The sequence below is a fragment of the Salvelinus sp. IW2-2015 genome, linkage group LG27 (genome assembly GCF_002910315.2).
Source record: "Salvelinus sp. IW2-2015 linkage group LG27, ASM291031v2, whole genome shotgun sequence".
Lineage (NCBI taxonomy): Eukaryota > Metazoa > Chordata > Actinopteri > Salmoniformes > Salmonidae > Salvelinus > Salvelinus sp. IW2-2015.
Window position 1 is genome coordinate 30531127 of NC_036867.1, and position 21105 is coordinate 30552231.

At 44.5% G+C, this 21105-nt stretch overlaps 1 protein-coding gene across 2 annotated transcripts in view; it reads right to left on the reverse strand.

Moving 5' to 3' along the window:
* The window catches only part of LOC111953165 (pyridoxal kinase-like), a 29797-nt gene extending 9032 nt beyond the window's left edge, over nucleotides 1-20765 (reverse strand). For both annotated transcript variants that reach the window (XR_011474268.1, XM_023972245.2), the window contains exons 1-4: nucleotides 20306-20765; nucleotides 13304-13358; nucleotides 4635-4739; nucleotides 2596-2679 (exon numbers count right to left, since the gene is read on the reverse strand). Coding sequence is in view for 1 of the 2 variants with exons in the window: in XM_023972245.2 (XP_023828013.1) it covers nucleotides 2596-2679; nucleotides 4635-4739; nucleotides 13304-13358; nucleotides 20306-20569 (508 nt within the window). In the remaining variant the exon portion in view is untranslated. The remainder of the gene's footprint in view (nucleotides 1-2595; nucleotides 2680-4634; nucleotides 4740-13303; nucleotides 13359-20305) is intronic.
* Between the last annotated feature and the right edge of the window lie 340 nt (nucleotides 20766-21105).

Sequence of the window (21105 nt, forward strand, 5' to 3'; positions counted from 1 at the left end):
CAATTAGTATTTGGTAGCATTACCTTTAAATTGTTTAACTTGGGTCAAACGTTTCATGTAGCCTTCCACAAGCTTCCCACAATAAGTTGGGTGAATTTTGGCCCCTTCCTCCTGACAGAGCTGGTGTAACTGAGTCAGGTTTGTAGGCCTCCTTGCTCGCACACCCTTTTTCCGTTCTGCCCACAAAGTTTCTATGGGATTTGAGGTCAGGGCCTTGTGATGGCCACTTCAATACCTTGACTTGTTAAGGACTACTGTCCTTAAGCCATTTTGCCACAACTTTGGAAGTATGCTTGGGGTCATTGTCCATTTGGACGACCCATTTGCGACCAAGCTTCAACTTCCACATAATTTTCCTTCTCATGATGCCATCTATTTTGTGAAGTGCACCAGTCCCTCCTGCAGCAAAGCACCCCCACAACATGATGCTGCCACACCTGTGCTTCACGGTTGGGATGGTGTTCTTCGGCTTGCAAGCATCCCCCCTTTTCCTCCAAACATAACGATGGTCAATATGGCCAAACAGTTCTATTTTTGTTTCATCAGACCAGAGGACATTTCTCCAAAAAGTATGATCTTTGTCCCCATGTGCAGCTGCAAACCGTAGTCTGGCTTTTTTATGGCGGTTTTGGAGCAGTGGTTTCTTCCTTGCTGAGCAGCCTTTCAGGTTATGTCAATATAGGACTCGTTTTACTGTGGATATAGATACTTTTATACCTGTTTTATACCGGTACCTTCAGGCGTTTGGAAATTGCTCCCTAGGATGAACCAGACTTGTGGAGGTCTACAATTTTGTTTCTGAGGTCTTGGCTGATTTCTTTTGAGTTTCCCATGATGTCAAGCAAAGAGGCACTGAGTTTGAAGGTAGGCCTTGAAATACATCCACAGGTACACCTCTAATTAACTCAAATGATGTCAATTAGCCTATTAGAAGCTTCTAAAGCCATGACATCATTTTCTGGAATTTTCCAAGCTGTTTAAAGCCACAGTCAACTTAGTGTATGTAAACTTCTGACCCACTGGAATTGTGATACAGTGAATTATAGTGAAATAATCTGTCTGTAAACAATTGTTGAAAAAATTACTTGTGTCATGCATAAAGTAGATGTCCTAACCGACTTGCCAAAACTATAGTTTGTTAACAAGAAATTTGTGGAGTGGTTGAAAAACAAGTTTTAATGACTCCAACCTAAGTGTATGTAAACTTCCGACTTCAACTGTACTTATGTAAATGTCATATTTCAGTTTTTATTTTCCATACATTTGCAAACATTTCTAAAAAAACAGTTTTTGCTTTGCCATTATGGATTATTATCTGTAGATTGATGAGGGAAAAAACGATTTAATCCATTTGAGAATAAGGCTATAAGTAACAAAATCTGGAAAAAGTAAAGGGGTCTGAATACTTTCCAAATGCACTGTAAATCAAGGAAAGTAATTTCTTTTTGCAGTTTTTGCAGGGGAATTCTTAATCACACAATTTTACATCTGACTAAAACGTTTGGTGCAGTATTTCTCATGTGAAAAAATGTGCATGAAAACTAGTCGTCACTTGTTGACTGACAACACTTCATGTTCTCACTCCTACTAGGAGTAGTACTGTTGACCAATCACCGACAAAGGGGGCTAGACTTCGCCTACCGAACTTCGGCTTGCCTCAGGAAAAAATGTTGTGTGCACAAACAGCCCAAAAAGAACCTGCTGAAGACCAAAACAAACAAAATGTTGTCATAATATATGCATGAACTGTTTCGACTGGGAAGCATACGGCAAGCTATATTCTACATCAAGCTTGTCATTACCCTGAAACCCGGATGAAGGCAGCTTAGCTGTCGAATAACAGCTGTCAGCTGCTCTGACATCAGCTGTCAGAGCAGCTTACCGATCATTGCAGCTGTACATAGCCCATCTGTAAATAGCCCACCCAGCTGCCTCATCCCCATATTGTTTTTATTTTTTTTGGTCCTTTGCACCCCAGTATCTCTACTGGCACATTCATCTTCTGTACATCTATCACTCCAGTGTTTAATTGCTAAATTGTATTTTTTCCCCCACTATGGCCTATTTATTGCCTTACCTCCCTAATCTTACTACATTTGCACACACTGTACATAGATTTTTCTATTGAGTTATTGACTGTACATTTGTTTATCCCATGTGTAACTCTGTGTTGTTTTTGTCGCACTGCTTTGTTCTATCTTGGCCAGGTCGCAGTTGTAAATGAGAACTTGTTCTCAACTGGCCTACCTGGTTAAATAAAGGTGAAATTAAAATAAAATGAAATAAAAATAAAATGTAAAATCTATTAAATGTATTGCTTCGGAGCCATGAGAGTGTGAGGCTTTTATTTTCTTTGTGTCCTTACGCTTCTACCAACCCCAACCTGAAGAGGATGATACAATAGCTAGGGCCAGGAGTTTTTCCAGATCACTTCTCCCTGGTCAGGTCAGGTGGTCAGGAAAAACTCTTGGCCCTAACAATAACCCATACAGGCATCTTGAACTTGTGATCAGCAGTGGTCGAACCCCACCCTGTTGATTTGAACAGATGTGTCAGACACACACACATAGGGGTGACATAGCGAGGGATACACACCATACACAAGGTTAGGATTGGCCCTCTTCAGCTCTTGTACGATGTCCACAACCATCTCAAGAAAGGAAGTGTCTCGAGTGTACCCTGAGGGGAGAAGATGATTCTGGGTCAAACCAACTCCTCAATGTCTCAATAAAGTTTTATACAGTTCACTGCAGACAACCCCTCACCCAGGGCTCCAATGAAAGGATCAGGGATCATGGTGTGACAGTGAGTGTGTCAGTGCTTTCTCAGAGTTCAGTGAGTTCAGTGAGTGTGTCACTCTTAATGACACAATTAATGCTTCTTCATGGACCATGTCACGCCTGAGATTCTCATTGTATTTGCATAGAGGCAGGTGGAGTCTTTTCTGCAGTGTTTGTGTGCATGTGAGCAAGACCTGCTGACGCTGCAGMGCTGGCTGTATGTACAGTAGGTAYGAGATAAGGGCCAGAAGAGAGGAAGACAGAGAGGGAGAAGATTCAATGGGAATGCCGATGTAAGGCTTCTTTGTGTGGGGGCCTGACTTTTGTGCTCGGCCACCAGGCTCTCAGTGAGGGAAAGCCCATGTCCTCATGGCTAATTTAAACACACAGGGGTTAACCGTCTCAATACCAATTCCCTTCCTAGTCCCTAACACTAGATTTTTGCCAATCTGAAGGGTCTGGATAGGTATGAGTGTAAATAACGTCACACTGCTTGCTTAGCGGCTACTGCTTCCTCCTAACTTGGCTCATACCGAGGGCTCGAACACAGGACCTCTGCCTTGCAAACATACATGACCGCCCTCCTGAAGCTAGCTATTTGGCAGCGCAAGTGGGGACACTTCAGACTAAGGAGTGACCTTCACACATCCCTATGCACTCCATGAGCAGTGTATTAGTTGAGCTTCCACCATATTCCTTACATTTTACCGATCTGTAAATTACGAAGATTTAGGGCCACGGGAAGAGTTGGGAATAGGGAGAAAATTGGCACGGCTAGATTCTAACTCAAACTTCACTTCACTTACTCAGTTTATCCACTTATTGGATGATATACACAGTGTACTTCATGCCATGTATGTGACCGCAGATACATCTGTAAGTCCCATTTGTAAGCTATGTTTCTTACAGACAGAGTTTCAACTGACAAATGCTGTCTGTCTCACACGCTAATAGTCATGGTCACTCCTAAGAGTCTTTAAGGTGAACCTTTTAATTGTTGGTGATATACAGTACGTAGCATAACTGATGTTTTCAGCTGTACTCACCTCTTAAGTCTCAACTACACTAGTGTGTCCGTAACAATTACTTCCAAATGTCTAGCAGTCTGTCTTAATAAAAGAGCCGACCAACCAATAGTCTGGTAACTAGAATGTAGCTGTTCCAACACATTCCAGTTTAGCTACATTTCACACCTCGACAGATTCACAAGGACTCGGGAAAGAATAAAACCATGACCTTCACTCTCTCCTCTCCTCTGCTTGTCTGCTCCCTCTTTCTTTCTCTCTCCCTCTTCTCAAGGTGATAGGAGAGGAGACGTAATCCATCAGGGAGTGCCAGCGTTTCTGTTCCGTCTCTCTCTCTCTGGGCCAGGGGTAGCAGAGCACGACGGCTACCACAGAACAGTGGCTGTGGGCGAACATCTGACAGCCTGACTGACATTAGGTTCCGTAAACCCTGCAGCCCGACACCATCTCTGTCTAGGTGACCTCATGAGGCTCATATCCATCTACTGCTTCCTGTGTTCTCCCTGGAACGCTACAGAGGGAGCTGAGGACTGACGAGAACAACATCTGTCTGAAGAGAATGTACGCCMTGACCAGAAGCAGGCACTCTCTGAAGCTATTGACTTAGCTAGCTGCTCTCTATAAAATGTTTCTTCAGCTAGCTAACTGTTACCTCCTTTTCATTCTTGTTTCTTTTTTGTCTGTATACTGCAATTCAGCTTTTAGCAGTGAATGTGTACAAGGCAGTCTAACCAATCATAAATAAATACTTGATATAAACTAACAACCATCCCCAGTCTGCTAGCACTGCTACCGCTAGCCTTCACTTCTTTCTGTGTGTGCGTCTCACCTGTAAGAACATAGTCGTAGTGGTGGACGTTGTTGAGCTTGATCCCCTCGTAGAGGACGTGCAGCTCGTCAGCGGTCAGCACCTGGCCTTTCCAGTGGGAGTAGCCTAGGACAGAGGTCAGGGGTTAGAGGTGAGGGGTCAGGGAGACAACATGGCAATTTACACAACAGAGTGACAACACTTCCCCTGTAATGGATTTAACAATGGTGAAAGCTCCCTCCACCAATGCTTTTAAATCTATGACGGGGATTGAACCAGTGCAACTTTGGGGAAAGTGTGGAGAATCGGAACACAATCAGAGCAACTGTCAGTTCACAACATAGGTTAGTATCTTAATTCATTTCTATGGTTTAAATGATGAAAACTACAGTTAATAGCTGATGTTTTTTCTACACACAGGAGGCCTAGAGAAGCCCCCAGCCACAGTGAGACGGTGCCGCAGGAATTGTGATGTCACTCTTCAGGTGAGTCACCCAGCAGATCACATGGTGTGGTGCTGGTTGCCTAGTAACAGGCCAGAAGAAAGCCTGAGGGGCTGAGAGCAATAAAGAGTTGCCGCTGCTCGTCTGTGTCTGTGTCTGTGTGTGTGTGTGTGTGTGTGTGTGTGTGTGTTGTTGTGTGTGTGTGTGTGTGTGTGTGGTGTTGTGTGTGTGTGTGTGTGTTGTGTGTGTGTGTGTGTGTGTGTGTGTGTTGTGTGTGTGTGTGTTGTGTGTGTGTGAGTGAGTGAGAGTGAGTGAGTGAGATAGATAGAGGGGGGAGGGAGCCAAGGAAGGAGAGAAAGGGCTGGCTCTATTCGTCATAACTCTCTGCTGGGAAGAGCATTTTCAGCTCGTCACAATCCAAGACACACACACATACACAAACACACACGTTTTCTTCAGCACGTGCAGAGTGAAGAAGAGACAGAGATAGACGCTGCGTATCCTTCCCCACTGGGAAGATAACCGCCACTGAGTTTTGAGCTGAATCTACCCGTCAGGCCCTGCTTCTCTTTGCCCCCCCTAAAGCTAACACAGAAAGACACTTGCACACACACACACACACAGCAAAAACACTGTCCTTTAAAACCTTGCAAGAATACTATTGGGCAAGGGAAAAGACAAAATGTTACATCCTAAATGGTACCCATTCCCAATATAGTGCACTACTTTTGACCAAAGCCCTTTTGCCACTATAGGGAATAGGGTGCCATTTGGTACACAATCAGAGATAAAACCGCAGTGGCTAGCCTAAGTCATTCACATAAATAAAGTCTGAATCCTCCTCATTGTAGTAATGTTTGATGTGTGATGAGCGGAGAGACCCTTATGACTGGGGCAGGGTTTTGGCCTACATTGCTATGATGTTCCAGAATCTAAATGACGTGTGATGTTCCACACAGAAACTCAATGAACTGTGTGTTGATTGTGTGCTTATGAGAAAAAAAGACTACTGAGTTAGTAGATACAGTAACGATCCAATCGATATTGCATGCTCCTGTCTCGAAAGAAGCGACAGTAAAAACCTGTAACAATGGGCACCCTTAAGCAGTAGTAAAGAGGTGGCAGAACTGAAGAACTGCTTATAAAGGATAAGTCTGAGCCATGTCTTTTCAAAAACTAGTTTCCATTAACCCAGTGCAGCGACATAAGAATGGCAGCTAACAACAAAAAATAACCCTCGGAATGAGTCTGATTTAGGTGGCAACACATTTTAAGGCATTCAGGAATGGATAATTCATGAGCGATGTGTATGGGGTCTTTTAATCATTATGCACTATTTGGGCATCATGATGTCCCAATAAATGTGTATTTTTTAATTTATTTGTATCTTTATTTTGACAGCGAGTCATGCTGAGACCAAGGTCTCTTTTACAGATGAGCCTTGTATCAAATACACATCAATACACATCAATATACACATGAACATAAACCAATACACAAAAAGCAAATGAAATCATAGAAAACAAAAACATTCTTCAGTAAATTTTTTCTTAATTAGCCGTTTGAATTGCCCTAGAGGCACCAACTCTTTTTTCCCCCCTCGGTGCATTCAAAATAAATTAAAACCTGAACTTAATAACAAACTTAAGCTTAAATCACTCAGAGCACGTGTCAAACTCATTCCACGGCGGGCCGAGTGTCTGCGGGTTTTCGCTCTTCTCTTGTACTTGATTGATGAATTAAGGCCACTGATTAGTAAGGAAAACCCATAACCTGGTTGTCTAAGTCTTCCCCTGACTCAGAGGTATCATGTAAACTTCAGGACTTAAAGCGGATTTAAACACGGTTGATTTGTACTGTTGGACTGTATGCAGTCGGTTAGGTGTGAACCCTGTATCAAAGCAAATGGGGGACGTTTACCCAATTACCCAGAAGCTGTGGGAGCGTGGGGAGGCTGAGAGGACACAGGGCTATGGGACTAGCATATAGCATGGTGAGGGCTGAGGGGCCAGGGATTAGCTTGGGCCCCAAGCCCAGAGAGGAGAGCTCTAATAGGGGTGACGATAGCAGGACAGTGCCTCCCCTCGTTGAACAGTACACACCCTTCTAGATAAATGTTTACCGTTATTTAACCAGGAAAGATCTTTGAGGTTAAAAACCTCTTTCGCAAGGGCGACCTGGATCGTTCAAGCGAATGAGGTCAGCACAGCCAAGCTGGCTCTTTGACACGATGCTGCTCTCCAGGACATCTGTCCATGAATGAAGACTTAGCAAGAACACACCAGCGGGCCCACGAGGCTGGCTGATTCATACGTTGACTGACGCGGTGCAATAGATTGGGTCATTCCCCAAACCTACGTCAGATACACAGTTTACTTTTCCCTCGGCTCTCTTTCAATCTCCCTCACAATCACGCACTTCCTCTGCCTCTTGCACACGCTGCTCATCAGGGTGAGGCAGGCATCCGTGGTTTTCCAGACGGAGCGACACATGAAGTGAGAGACGGAAACCGAGAGGAGCCCGACAGTGGTGTGATCTCAATTAGCACTCATTCACATGTTCCTTTCACAGACACACACGGGCGTGCGCACACACAAACACACTGGTGTCTACCATGTCATTCACCTTCAGCTCGAAGACCAACAGCCCCCTCCCATCCTAGGCTATAACAGTGTCCACAACCCCAAAACGTTTGGCACAATTGTTACACAATTGCACTGGCGGCATCCAGTGCATTCTGCTGTCACTATTGACATCACAACAGAGCTGGAGTTTCCTCGGCGGTGGATGTGATGCGCTCATTGGGCCGCCGGCAGGTGACTCGTGCGGCAGCGAGGCGTGAACAGGCAGCGAAGTGATTGGGCTGCGATTGGCGGTGCCTGGAGGTTGCGTCCAAAATGACGCCCTATTCCCTACAGAGTGCACTACTTTTGACCAGAGCCCTATAAGGCCCTGGTCAAAAGTAGAACACTATATAGGGAATAGGGGTCCATGGTTTGGGACACAAGCCTGACAGTCTTCATAGAATCCCTGGATATCTGAGCGAGATTACTGTGAGACTGACTGACTTCAAAACGGGGCTCCTGTAACAAGGGTGGTTCAGAGAACCTTGCTCGCATGTTGATTAGTAACCTTTCCCGAGACTAAGCCGGCTAACACAATCTTGTGACATACAAGAGACCCAGGTTCAAACTACAGTTGGTCACATTAGTGCTGTAACCTGGATGGGTTTGTGAGGCGCAGGAGGAAGTCAAAGGGGAGTAAAGTGTAAAGGAGGTGGTTCATGTAAGCTTGCGTCATGAGTAACCTTGTCTGAGACCTGATGAATTGTGTAGGCTTAGTGGGCTTAGTTGGCTAACACAGTTTTGTAGGGCACAGAAGACCCAGGTTTGAACCCTGCTGGGAACACTTCTCAATGGATGACCCAAGACACACCAGTGGCACTGAAGATGGCCACAGACTTGACTTTTATTTAGTAACGTCAAAGGCCTATTAGGCAGGGCAGGTGTGTGTGTGTGTAAGAGAGAGAGAGAGAGAGANTCATCTCCTTTGTCTTGAACACATTGAGGGAGAGGTTGTTGTCCTGGCACCACACTGCCAGGTTTCTAACCTCCTCCCTATAGGCTGTCTCATCGTTGTCGGTGATCAGGCCTACCACTGTTGTGTCATCGGCAAACTTAATGACGGTGTTGAAGTCGTGCTTGGCCATGCAGTCATGAGTGAACAGGGAGTACAGGAGGGGACTGAGCACGCACCCCTGAGGGGCCCCCGTGTTGAGGATCAGTGTGGCGGATGTGTTGTTACCTACCCGTACCACTTGGGGGCGGCCCGTCAGGAAGTCCAGGATCCAGTTGCAGAGGGAGGTCTTTAGTCTCAGGGTCCTTAGCTTAGTGATGAGCTTTGAGGGCACTATGGTGTTGGACCCTGAATGACTAGAGCGGGCTAACACAGTCTTATGGCATACAAGAGACCCAGGTTCAAACCACAGTTGATCACATTGGTGCTGTAAGCTGGATGGGTTTATGTGAGGCGCAGGAGGAGGTCAAAGGGGAGGAAGTGTAAAGGAGATGCTTCATGTAAGCTTGCGTCATGAGTAACCTTGTCTGAGACCTGATTATTTGTGTAGGCTTAGTGGGCTAACACAGTTTAGTAAGGCACAGAAGACCCAGGTTTGAACCCTGCTGGGAACACTTCTCAATGGATGACCCAAGACACACCAGTGGCACTGAAGATGTCCACAAACGTGTTACTTTATTAAGTAACTCAAAGGCCTATTAAGCAGGGCAGGTGTGTGTGTGTGTGAGAGAGAGAGAGTCAACAAGTGCAGTAGCCTATACTGTAGTGTGGCTCAACAGCGGCCTCTTGTTATGCCATCGTTTCCGTTTCTCTCAGACCACCTGCACTGTCAGCGTGTAGGCTATCCCCCAGTCAGATCCCATGTAGAGCAAAATACAATCCTGAGACTGTGTCCTGAACTGGCCCTGACAGACAATTAATCTCCACTTAAGAGAGGACAAATTGTACATGTGGCATCACTTTAGCCATTACAACCAGTGACCACTGATAACTTGACACAATGAGGAATGTGACACAAAACCCATATCTTTTCATCACACAACAGCTCCACTTTCAAGCTGGTAGAGATTTTGTTTCTTGTGATAAAGGTTGATTGCAGTCATAGTGAAACTATAATGGTAGGTTAGGGGGAGGCAGGTAGATTTCAGGAATATGAAAATGATTTGCATACCCAAAATATGACAAGATCTTTCAGCAATGATAGTAACGGTACCAAAGACACTGTTCTTCTCTCAAAAATGTGAAATAATTTCCTATCAAGAAGGATAAAAAATACAGGACAGCAACACATGGTACTTCTATACTTCTAAATTCTATTTAAATTCCAGGTAATTCAGAAAGTACACCAAATTCTACTTCCACATTTTCTTCATTGAAGAGAATTGGAATTCAAAATCAAATCTAATTTTATTGGTCATATACAGTACACATGGTTAGCAGATGTTAATGCGAGTGTAGCGAAATTATTGTACTTCTAGTTCCGACAGTGCAGTAATATCTAACAAGTAATGTAACAATTCCCCAACAACTACCCAATACACACAAATCTAAAGGGATGAATGAGAATATGTACATATAATTAAATGGATGAACGATGGCCAAGCGGCATAGGCAAGGTGCAGTAGATGGTATAAAATACAGTATATACACGTGATATGAGTAATGTAGATATGTAAACATTATTAAAGTGGCATTATTTAAAGTGCCATTGTTTAAAGTGACTAGTGATCCATTTATTAAAGTGTCCAGTGTTTGGGTCTCAATGTAGGCAGCAGCCTCTCTGAGTTAGTGATTGCTGTTTAGCAGTTTGATGGCCTTGAGATAGAAGCTGTTTTTTAATCTCTCGGTCCCAGCTTTGATGCACCTGTACTGACCTCGCCTTCTGGATGATAGCGGTGTGAACAGGTAGTGGCTCGGGTGGTTGTTGTCTTTGATTATATTTTTGGCCTTCGTGTGACATTGGGTGCTGTAGGTGTCATGGAGTGCAAGTAGTTTGTKCCCAGTGATGCATTGTACAGACCGCACCACCCTCTGGAGAGCCTTGCAGTTGTGGGCGGTGCAGTTGCCATACCAGGCTGTGATACAGCTCGACAGGATGCTCTCAATTGTGCATCTGTAAAGGTTTGTCAGGGTTTTGGGTGACAAGCCAAATTTCTTCAGCCTCCTGAGGTTGAAGAGGAGCTGTTGCGCCTTCTTCACCACACTGTCTGTGTGGGTGGACCATTTCAGTTTGTCTGTGATGTGTACGCCCAGGAACTTAAAACTTTTCACCTTCTCCACTGCTGTCCCTTTGATGTGGATAGGGGTGAGCTCCCTCTGCTGTTTCCTGAAGTCCACGATCATCTCCTTTGTTTTGTTGACGTTGAGTGAGAGGTTGTTTTCCTGACACCACACTCCGGGTGCCCTCACCTCCTCCCTGTAGTCTGTCTCGTCGTTGTTGCTGATCAAGCCCACTACTGTTGTGTCGTCTGCAAACTTGATGATTGAGTTGGAGGTGCATGGCTCCGCAGTCGTGGGTGAACAGGGAGTACAGGAGAGGTCWGYGRCTGTCTCTTATACACATCTAGATGTGTATAAGAGACAGTCGCAGCACCCTCTGGAGAGCCTTGCAGTTGTGGGCGGTGCAGTTGCCATACCAGGCTGTGATACAGCTCGACAGGATGCTCTCAATTGTGCATCTGTAAAGGTTTGTCAGGGTTTTGGGTGACAAATCAAATTTTGAAGAGGAGCTGTTGCGCCTTCTTCACCACACTGTCTGTGTGGGTGGACCATTTCAGTTTGTCTGTGATGTGTACGCCCAGGAACTTAAAACTTTTCACCTTCTCCACTGCTGTCCCTTTGATGTGGATAGGGGTGAGCTCCCTCTGCTGTTTCCTGAAGTCCACGATCATCTCCTTTGTTTTGTTGACGTTAAATGAGAGGTTGTTTTCCTGACACCACACTCCGGGTGCCCTCACCTCCTCCCTGTAGTCTGTCTCGTCGTTGTTGCTGATCAAGCCCACTACTGCTGTGTCGTCTGCAAACTTGATGATTGAGTTGGAGGTGCATGGCTCCGCAGTCGTGGGTGAACAGGGAGTACAGGAGAGGTCTGAGCACACACCCTTGTGGGGCCCCAGTGTTGAGGGTCACCGAAGTGGAGATGTTTCCTACCTTCACCACCTGGGTGCGGCCCGTTAGAAAGTACAGTACCCAGTTGCACAGGGCGGGGTTGAGACCCAGGGCCTCCAGCTTGATGATGAGCTTGGAGGGTACTATGGTGTTGAATTCTGAGCTGTAGTCAATGAACTGCATTCTTACATAGGTATTATTTTTGTCCAGAGGGGGTAGTGCAGTGTGCACTGTGATGGCGATAGCGTCATCTGTTGACCTGTTGGGGCACTATGCAAACTGAAGTGGGTCTAGTGTGGCCGGTAAGGTGGCGGTGCTATGATCCTTGACTAGCCTCTCAAAGCACTTCATCATGACAGAAGTGAGTGCTACGGGGCGGTAGTCATTTAGTTCAGTTATCTTTGCTTTCTTGGGTACAGGAACAATCTTGAAGCATGTGGGGACAACAGACCGGGATAGGGAGCGATTGAATCTGTCCGTAAACACACCAGCCAGCTGGTCTGCGCATGCTCTGAGGATGCGGCTAGGGATGCCATCTGGGCCAGCAGTCTTACGAGGGTTAACAAGTTTAAATGTTTTACTTACGTTGGCCACGGAGAAGGAGACGCAGTCTTTGTTAGGAAGCCGCGACGGTGGCACTGTATTATCCTCAAAGCGGGCAAAGAAGGTGTTTAGTTTGTCTGGAAGCGTGACGTCAGCGTCCGTGACGTGGCTGTTTTTGTAGATTTCCTGTAGAGCCTGCCACATACGTCTCGTATCTGAGCCGTTGAATTGTGACTCCACCTTGTCCCTGTACCGGCATTTTGCTGGTTTGATTGCCTTGCGGAGGAAATAATTACACTGTTCATTTTCAGCCATATTTCCAGACCTCTTTCCATGGTTAAATGTGGTGGATTGCACTTTCAGTTTTGTGTGAATGCCACCATCCAGCCACAGTTTCTGGTTAGGGTAGGTTTTAATAGTCACYGTGGGTACAACATCTCCAATGCACTTCTTTATAAATGCACTGACGAGTCAGCGTATGGATCAATATTGTTCTCTGAGGGTGACCGGAACATATTCCAGTCCGCGTGATCAAAACAATCTTGAAGCGTGGCTTCCGATTGGTGAGACCAGCGTTGAATGGTTCTCGTCACTGGTACATCCTGTTTGAGTTTCTGCCTATAAGACAGAACGAGCAAGATGGCGTCGTGGTCGGATTTGCCGAAGGGTGGGCGGGGAGGGCTTTGTATGCATCGTGGAAGTTAGAGCAGCAGTGGTCGAGAGTATTAGCCCTGTCGTGCAATCAATATGCTGATAGAATTTAGGTAGCCTTGTTCTCAAAATTGCTTTTTTTAAATCCCCAGCTACAATGAATGCAGCCTCCGGATATATAGTTTCCAGTTTACATAGAGTCCAGTGAAGTTCCTTGAGGGCCGTCTTGGTGTTCGCTTGAGGGGGAATGTACACAGCTGTGACTATAACTGACAAGAATTCCCTTGGTAGGTAAAATTTCAGTGTATTTCCTGAATTGACTAAAATGTAAATAGAATTAACCCCAACCCTGCTGTACATTATATGTACCTGTATGATTGGAGAATTGTACCGAGTTGATTGAATCCACCTCAAACCCCAGCACCTGTGGAAGAGACAGGCAGAGCATTAATCAAAGCATCGTGCTGAAGACGAACAATGTGGGTACCGGCTCGTGGTAATGGCTGGAGCGGAATTGGTGGAATGGTATCAGATGCCATTCCATTTGATCCGTTCCAGCCATTATTATGAGCCGTCCTCCCCTCAGCAGCCTCCACTGGTGGGTAGGTTAATTACTTAGGCCCCTCAAACTCAACTCTGGCCCCCGAAGCCAGTTCCAATGCTTTTTTTCCATTGTTCCCCTCTAATCAGGGACTGATTTAGACCTGGGACACCAGGTGGGTGCAATTAATTATCAGGTAGAATAGAAAACCAGCAGGCTCTGGAGCTCGTAGGGTAAGAGTTGAACACTACTGATCAAGGCTATACAAAGGGCCAGATTTAGAGATTTGGTGGTCCATTTAAAAATGCCATTGAACCAGCCCCCAAAAGGGAACTTTTCTCCCCATACATTTGTATTATTCCACAACTAAAAATACATTTTTCGTAGTGTTTAATGCATGCAATTCTGAAATGTATTGTACCTATAAAGTTGTTGAGTCAGTGACTAACAGTGAGGGTCCCCTGGGCTATTGGGGCCCATTTAATTTGTCTAAGTCCACATCATATGGTGGAAATAGTCCACAAAGCTAGTACAGCCCTACACATTTCAAATGACCAGCCATTTTACTTATATTTGGACTAGCAGTTTCAGCTACCTGTACAATAGGGTTCCTAGTAGTCTTCAACTAAAATTACATAATGTACCTGGTGGAAAGCCTCATGTTTACACTGACTCCTGCACTGTATTGAGCAGGCTACCCCATGGGGATTTTAAACATAACTTGACCTTTCTATAAATAGAAGGCACCGGTTTTGACTTAGAGTACCCACACTAATAGATTTTACTTACATGACTTCACATGCAACAGATTGATATAACCAGTGGCGACCCGTCATTCAGGGCAGGTGGGGCAGAGTCCCTGTTTTGAGCCCCGCATGCAGCCTATAACCTGTTTTAGAGAAATGTCATCATCTAATATTTTAAGAGCTTTCATTGTCTGCTTATATGCCCTCTTTATTTATCGTACGGTTCTGACTTGGTGTCAGAAAGCAAAAAAGAGACCATGTTTGTATGCGGCTTTATTAACTCAATAATAATTTTTTACATTGTTTGCAAACTGATATGTGACATGTATTAATGCCAAAATAACATGCACAATGTTACATGGTCTCTTTTTTGCTTTCTTGAGTAAGGCAGCTCCAAAATGCCTAGTTCAGTGCTTTCTGTGTTGGTGGGGCAGCCAGAGGAAAATACAGAGCGTAGGGGTTGGTAATGTTCTCTAGTTGCGCCGTGATTGGCTCAGTGTTCTGTCACTCATTGGGACCCTACGTCACTGCAAAATCTACGGGGAGAGCTTGAAAATTCAAGCTTGGGTGCTGCCATAGATTTACATTAGAAGTGTCCATTCAAGAAGGCTCAAGGTCATTGGACAKAGATAAAATGACGTTAAATCACATTATACAGTACCAGTCAAAAGGACACACCTACTCATTCCATTTTTTTATACACTGCTCAAAAAAATAAAGGGAACACTTAAACAACACAATGTAACTCCAAGTCAATCACACTTCTGTGAAATCAAACTGTCCACTTAGGAAGCAACACTGATTGACAATACATTTCACATGCTGTGTGCAAATGGAATAGACAAAGGTGGAAATTATAGGCAAATTAGCAAGACACCCACCCAAAAAAGAGTGATTCTGCAGTGGGTGACCACAGACAAACCTTCTCAATTTCCTATGCTCTCTGGCTGATTTTTGGTCACTTGAATCTTGCGGTGCTCTCACTCTAGTGTACATGAGACGGAGTCTACAACCCACACAAAGTGGCTCAGTTAGCTGCAGTTCATCCAGATGCACATCAATGCGAGCATGTGCGCAAAAAGGTTTGCTGTGTCTGTCAGCGTAGTGTCCAGAGCATGGAGGCGCTACCAGGAAGACAGGCCAGACATCAGGAGACGTGGAGGAGCCGTAGAGGGCAACAACCCAGCAGCAGGACCGCCTACCTCCGCCTTTGTGCAAGGAGGTGCACTGCCAGAGCCCTGCAAAATGACCTCCAGCAGGCCACAAATGTGGCATATGTCAGGGCATATGGTCTCACAAGGGTCTTGAAGGATCTTCATCTCGGTACCTAATGCAGTTCAGGCTACCTTCTGGCGAGCACTATGGATGCTGTGCGGCCCTTCAAAGAAATGCCAACCCCACACCAATGACTGACCCACGCCAAACCAGTCATGCTGGAGGTGTTGGCAGGCAGCAGAAAACGTTCTCCAGCGGCGTCTCCAGACTCTGTCACGTCTGTCACATGTGCTCATGTGCTCAGTGTGAACCTGCTTTCCATCTGTGAAGAGCACAGGGCGCCAGTGGCGAATTTGCCAAACTTGGGTGGTTCTCTGGCAAATGCCAAACGTCCTCACGGTGCTTGGGCTGTAAAACACAACCCCACCTTGTGGACGTCGGGCCTCATACCACCTCCAATGGAAGCTATTTCTGACCGTTATTGAGCAGACACATGCACATTTGTGGCCTGCTGGAGTCATTTTGCAGGGCTCTGGCAGTGCACCTCTTGCACAAAGGCGGAGGTAGCGGTCCTGCTGCTGGGTTGTTGCCCTCCCTACGGCCTCCTCACGTCTCCTGATGTACTGGCTGTCTCCTGGTAGCGCCTCCATGCTCTGGACACTACGCTGACAGACACAGCAAACCTTTTTGCCACAGCTCGCATTGATGTCCATCCTGATGAACTGCACTACCTGAGCCACTTGTGTGGGTTTGTAGATTCCGTCTATGCTACCACTAGAGTGAGAGCACCGCCAGCATTCAAGAAGTTGACCAAAAACATCAGCAGGAAGCATAGGACTGAGAAGTTGTCTGTGGTCACCACCTGCAGAATCACTCCTTTTTTGGGGGTGTCTTGCTAATTGCCTATAATTTCCCTTTTGTCTATTCCATTTGCACAACAGCGGTGAAATGTATTGTCAATCAGTGTTGCTTCCTAAGTGGACAGTTTGATTTCACAGAAGTGTGATTGACTTGGAGTTACATTGTGTTGTTTAAGTGTTCCCTTTATTTTTTTGAGCAGTGTATATTTTTTTACTATTTTCTACATTGTAGAATAATAGTGAAGATATCAAAACTATGAAATAACACATATGGAATCATGTAGGAACCAAATCAAAATATATTTGATATTGGATATTCTTCAAAGTAGCCACCCTTTGCCTTGATGACAGCTTTGCACACTCTTGGAATTCTCACAACCACCTTCACGAGGTAGTCACCTGGAATGCATTTCAATTAACAGGTGTGCCTTGTTAAAAGTTCGTTTGTGGAATTTCTTTCCTTCTTAATGCGTTTGAGCAAATCAGTTGTGTTGTGACATGGTAGGGCAGGTATACAGAAGATAGCCCTATTTGGTAAAAGACCAAGTCCATTATGGCAAGAACAGCTCAAATAAGCAAAGAGAAACYACAGTCCATCATTACTTTAAGACATGAAGGTCAGTCAATCTGGAACATTTCAAGAAAGTTGATGGTTTCTTCAAGTGCAGTCGCAAAAACCATCAAGAGCTATGATGAAACTGGCTCTCATGAGAACCGCAACAGGAAAGGAAGACCCAGAGTTACCTCTGCTGCAGAGGATAAGTTCATTAGAGTTAACTGCACCTCAGATTGCAGACGAAATACATTCTTCACAGAGTTCAAGTAACAGACACATCTCAACATCAAATGTTCAGAGGAGAAAGCGTGAATCAGGCCATCATGATCAAATTGCTGCAAAGAAACCACTACTAAAGGACACCAATKATAAGAAGAYACTTGCTTGGGCCAAGAAACATGAGCAATGGACATTATACCAGTGGAAATCTGTRTTTGGTCTGATGAGTCCAAATTTGAGATGTTTGGTTTTTGTGAGACACAGAGTAAATAAAGCCGCAGGATTATCTCCGCATGTGTGGTTCCCATTGTGAAGATTGGAAGAGGAGGTGTGATGGTGTGGGGGTGCTTTGCTGGTGGCACTGTAAGTGATTTATTTAGAATTCAAGGCACACTTAACCAGCATGGCTACCACAGCATTCTGCAGCGATACGCCATCCCATCTATCATTTGTTTTTCAACAGGACAATGACCCAGCACACCTCCAGGCTGTGTAAGGGCTATTTGATCAAGGAGAGTGATGGAGTACTGCATCAGAAGACCTGACCACAATCACCCGACCTCAACCCAATAGAGATGGTTTGGGATGAGTTGGACCGCAGAGTAAAGGAAAAGCAGCCAACAAGTGCTCAGCATATGTGGGAACTCCTTCAAGACTGTTGGAAAAGCACTCCAAGTGAAGCTGGTTGAGAGAATGCCAAGAGTGTGCAAAGCTGTCGTCAAGGCAAAGGGTGGTTACTTTGAAGAATCTAAAATATATGTGTTTAACACTTGTTTGATTGCTACATGATTCCATATGTGATATTTCATAGTTTTGATGTCATCACTATTATTCTACAATGTAGAACATAGTCAAAATACCTTGAATGAGTAGGTGTGTCCAAACTTTTGACTGTATCTACCGTAGCTTTGATAGGACTGATCATTTCAACATCATACTTTCAAAATCTTAGCTAGCAAGCTAGACAAGCAGTCATGATCATGAATCAAGTGGACAATCTACTGGCAAATTATTTTTAATCCTTGTCATTATGAAGAGAAATTATAGATAAAACGTATCGGTGGTCATTGGCCATTGGACATAAACATTATACAACAAGTTGGAAATCGCATATTCAACAATGAGTGGTTTGGAAGGAATCAGTGGCTAACTGCAAGTGTTGCAAAGCAATCACCAACCTACTATTCAGTGGAGAGGATATGTGGTCCAAGTCTGGGTTTAAGGGTCTCTTTTCCAAGCTAAAAAGGATAAACATTCACATGCAACACCATGGGCCAGAAAAGGTWTATTACATTGGCCATGCTGTCAATCCAGCCTGACTTCTGCCACATTCAAAACAACTGAAAACTCAGAACTGGGAAATCTCAGACTTCAGTGAGTTCAAGACAACTGGGAACTCMGAAAAAAACGAGCTCTGACTGAGAAAATAGGTTTTGAACAGTCATCCAACTCGGAATTCCAAGTCGGGAACTCTGGCCTCTTTCTAGAGCTGCAACCTGAAGATCACTGACATCATGATTCAACCTTGATTTTTTGGGTTCCCAGTTGTCTTGAAAGCACCATAAATCCAGAGAATGGCAGACATTGATCACAAAGTTTGATGACAAAATTTGCCCACAAGAAGGACCGCGTGCCACCTTCCTGTTCAAGTGATTACAGCACAAGAAGGTGAGTCCATAAATGTATTGTATGCTGCTGAATAAATTATGTAATATGCCAGGGATATATGTATACTGTAGCTAAGAAAGTAATACTAAGTGTATGTTGTGTAGTAAGCTGTTAGTAGCCCATGTGCCTATCCCTAATAATTTGGTCCCTTTCCCCTCCATAACTTAGCCTACTGTTCTGATTTGGTGGTGCACATGTAGCCTATAGCCTGTTTTAAAGAAATGTCATCATTGAATATTGTAAGAGCTTTCATTGTCTGCTTATATTCCCCCTTTTATTCATCCTATGGTTCTGACTTGGTGTACAGGGAGAATACTGTAAGAACGGCCCATGTTCTGAATTCTGTCGCTGCACATTTCAAAAGTGCTGAACAAATAATTATATTGACTACGTCTGTCTAGACTCGCTCAATAATGTCTTAATCGAAATTACGGATCGCCTCTTATCTGCTTTTTGTCCCCTTATGCCATAGTTTGTACATCTCAATTGTCAGTAGAAATCACATTTGTTTAAGCAAGTCAGCCATATCAGCTATGTTTTTTAAAAAGGGCAGTAAATGAGGCTGAATGAACTGTTAAACTGCCAGACAAGGCTCCACATATGTAGCCAGGTGTAGAGGTGGTAAGGATTCACTCCATGGTGATGAAAAGAAAGCTCTGCTCTTGAGACAGCTTTATGTAGGCCCTAACAGTCCATCATAGTACACTTAATGTATTGTTTAGTGTTGTGTTGTGTAATGGCTTTGCTGGCATGCATTTGCCCCACCAAGATGTACATGCTAAAATCGCCACTGGATATAACCAATTGAAACAGGAGGTAAATCATTTTAGTGAATTATTTTGGCCTCAGGGTTTAATCAAGATAATTCTATTAAAAGCTCCTGTCTCCTCTTTAGTGACGTCAGTCAGAGGAATATACGCTAAATACGTCAGTCATTCATGCAGAATCTCTCTGCTGTCTTTCTTGACTAATAGGATAGCAGAAACATCGGATTCCCAGCTAATTGAGGACAGCAGAAACTGAGGATTCCCAGCTAATTGAAACGCCTTTACYGTCATTATCTATGACGGACCTGTACATTTGGATGACAAACAACGCTGTTCAGGGAAATAATGACCACCATGGTACCCAAATCACAGCAGTGTCTAATGTGATGAGGAGGATGAGAAAATGGTGATGTCACGATGGTATTGATTATGAGGAGGAAGAGGATGAACGGATGACACACGGACCCTATTGACGAGATTGCATTGCTGCAAGAGTAAAATCCGAATGTTCTTCACGAATGTAACACACGTCCATACTACAGTGTTGTGCATAATCCGACAGGCATGATCATGGAATGAATATTCTCGCAATTTATCACTGCTGATAACAATATGTCTAATGATTGTCACATGTAAAATACACTATCATCTCTATTTATTTGGAGTGTTCAGGGATTGTCATCACCATTGGAAGCGCCAAAAGGGTATTTGCCATGTGACCTTTTGCTACCAGCACGCGCGCACAATTGCGTTACATTAGCTCATCAAAACATTGTATCAGAATATAATAGATACCTACCTGTAACGGAAATGATGCCGATTTATTGCCAACATATCCCCTGACAACATGACTCTGAATTGACAATACTCTGCATTCCATTTCGTGCATAAAGTTAGAATAAAACACGCTACACAATCCGCGCAAAACAAACGCAGGTTTTGTGTTCAGGGCTGCACGTAAAGCAGCGATCCCGAGTCCACAATCCAAGGTGTTTTCAGTGAGGGTAAAATCAGAATCCAGCCACAAAACTGAAGGACATAGAACCCACACAGAAACGCTCATTGACGAGACACATCATTATTCTTCAGGCATTCGTGACGGGCACCTAAATCCACTGACATCACAAGCCTCAACAATGGATCGGACGTGACAGCAATATTGTGAAATAGAAACAAGTGTGTTGCGTCTATGCAAACCACCTGTAGTCCTTTACGATGTTATCGGTGGATTTCAAGGGCAGGTGTTGTGCGCACACAAGAAGCATGGTGCTAATTCGAATGAAATGAATACAAATGTTGTAGGTGGAGCCCAACATTTGGAGCCAGGGATTTTGTTACTATAGAATTATTAATAGAAGCAAAGAACCCTGTCTAAAAGGACTGTAATGGGAGCAAGCAGAGCGAGGGTACTAGACATTTCTTTGGAACAAGAGGCAGTGTGGGAATCTGGTTGGGGTCCTTCATTATGTTACACGTTATGGGCATTGCTATCTGGGGTCATTGGGACGTCCCTACACCATAGCCGCGGGAAGAAGGGGTGCTGCAGCATCTATGACGGACCTGATTAAAACAAATTACAAAGTAGTGCACTGGTCCTTT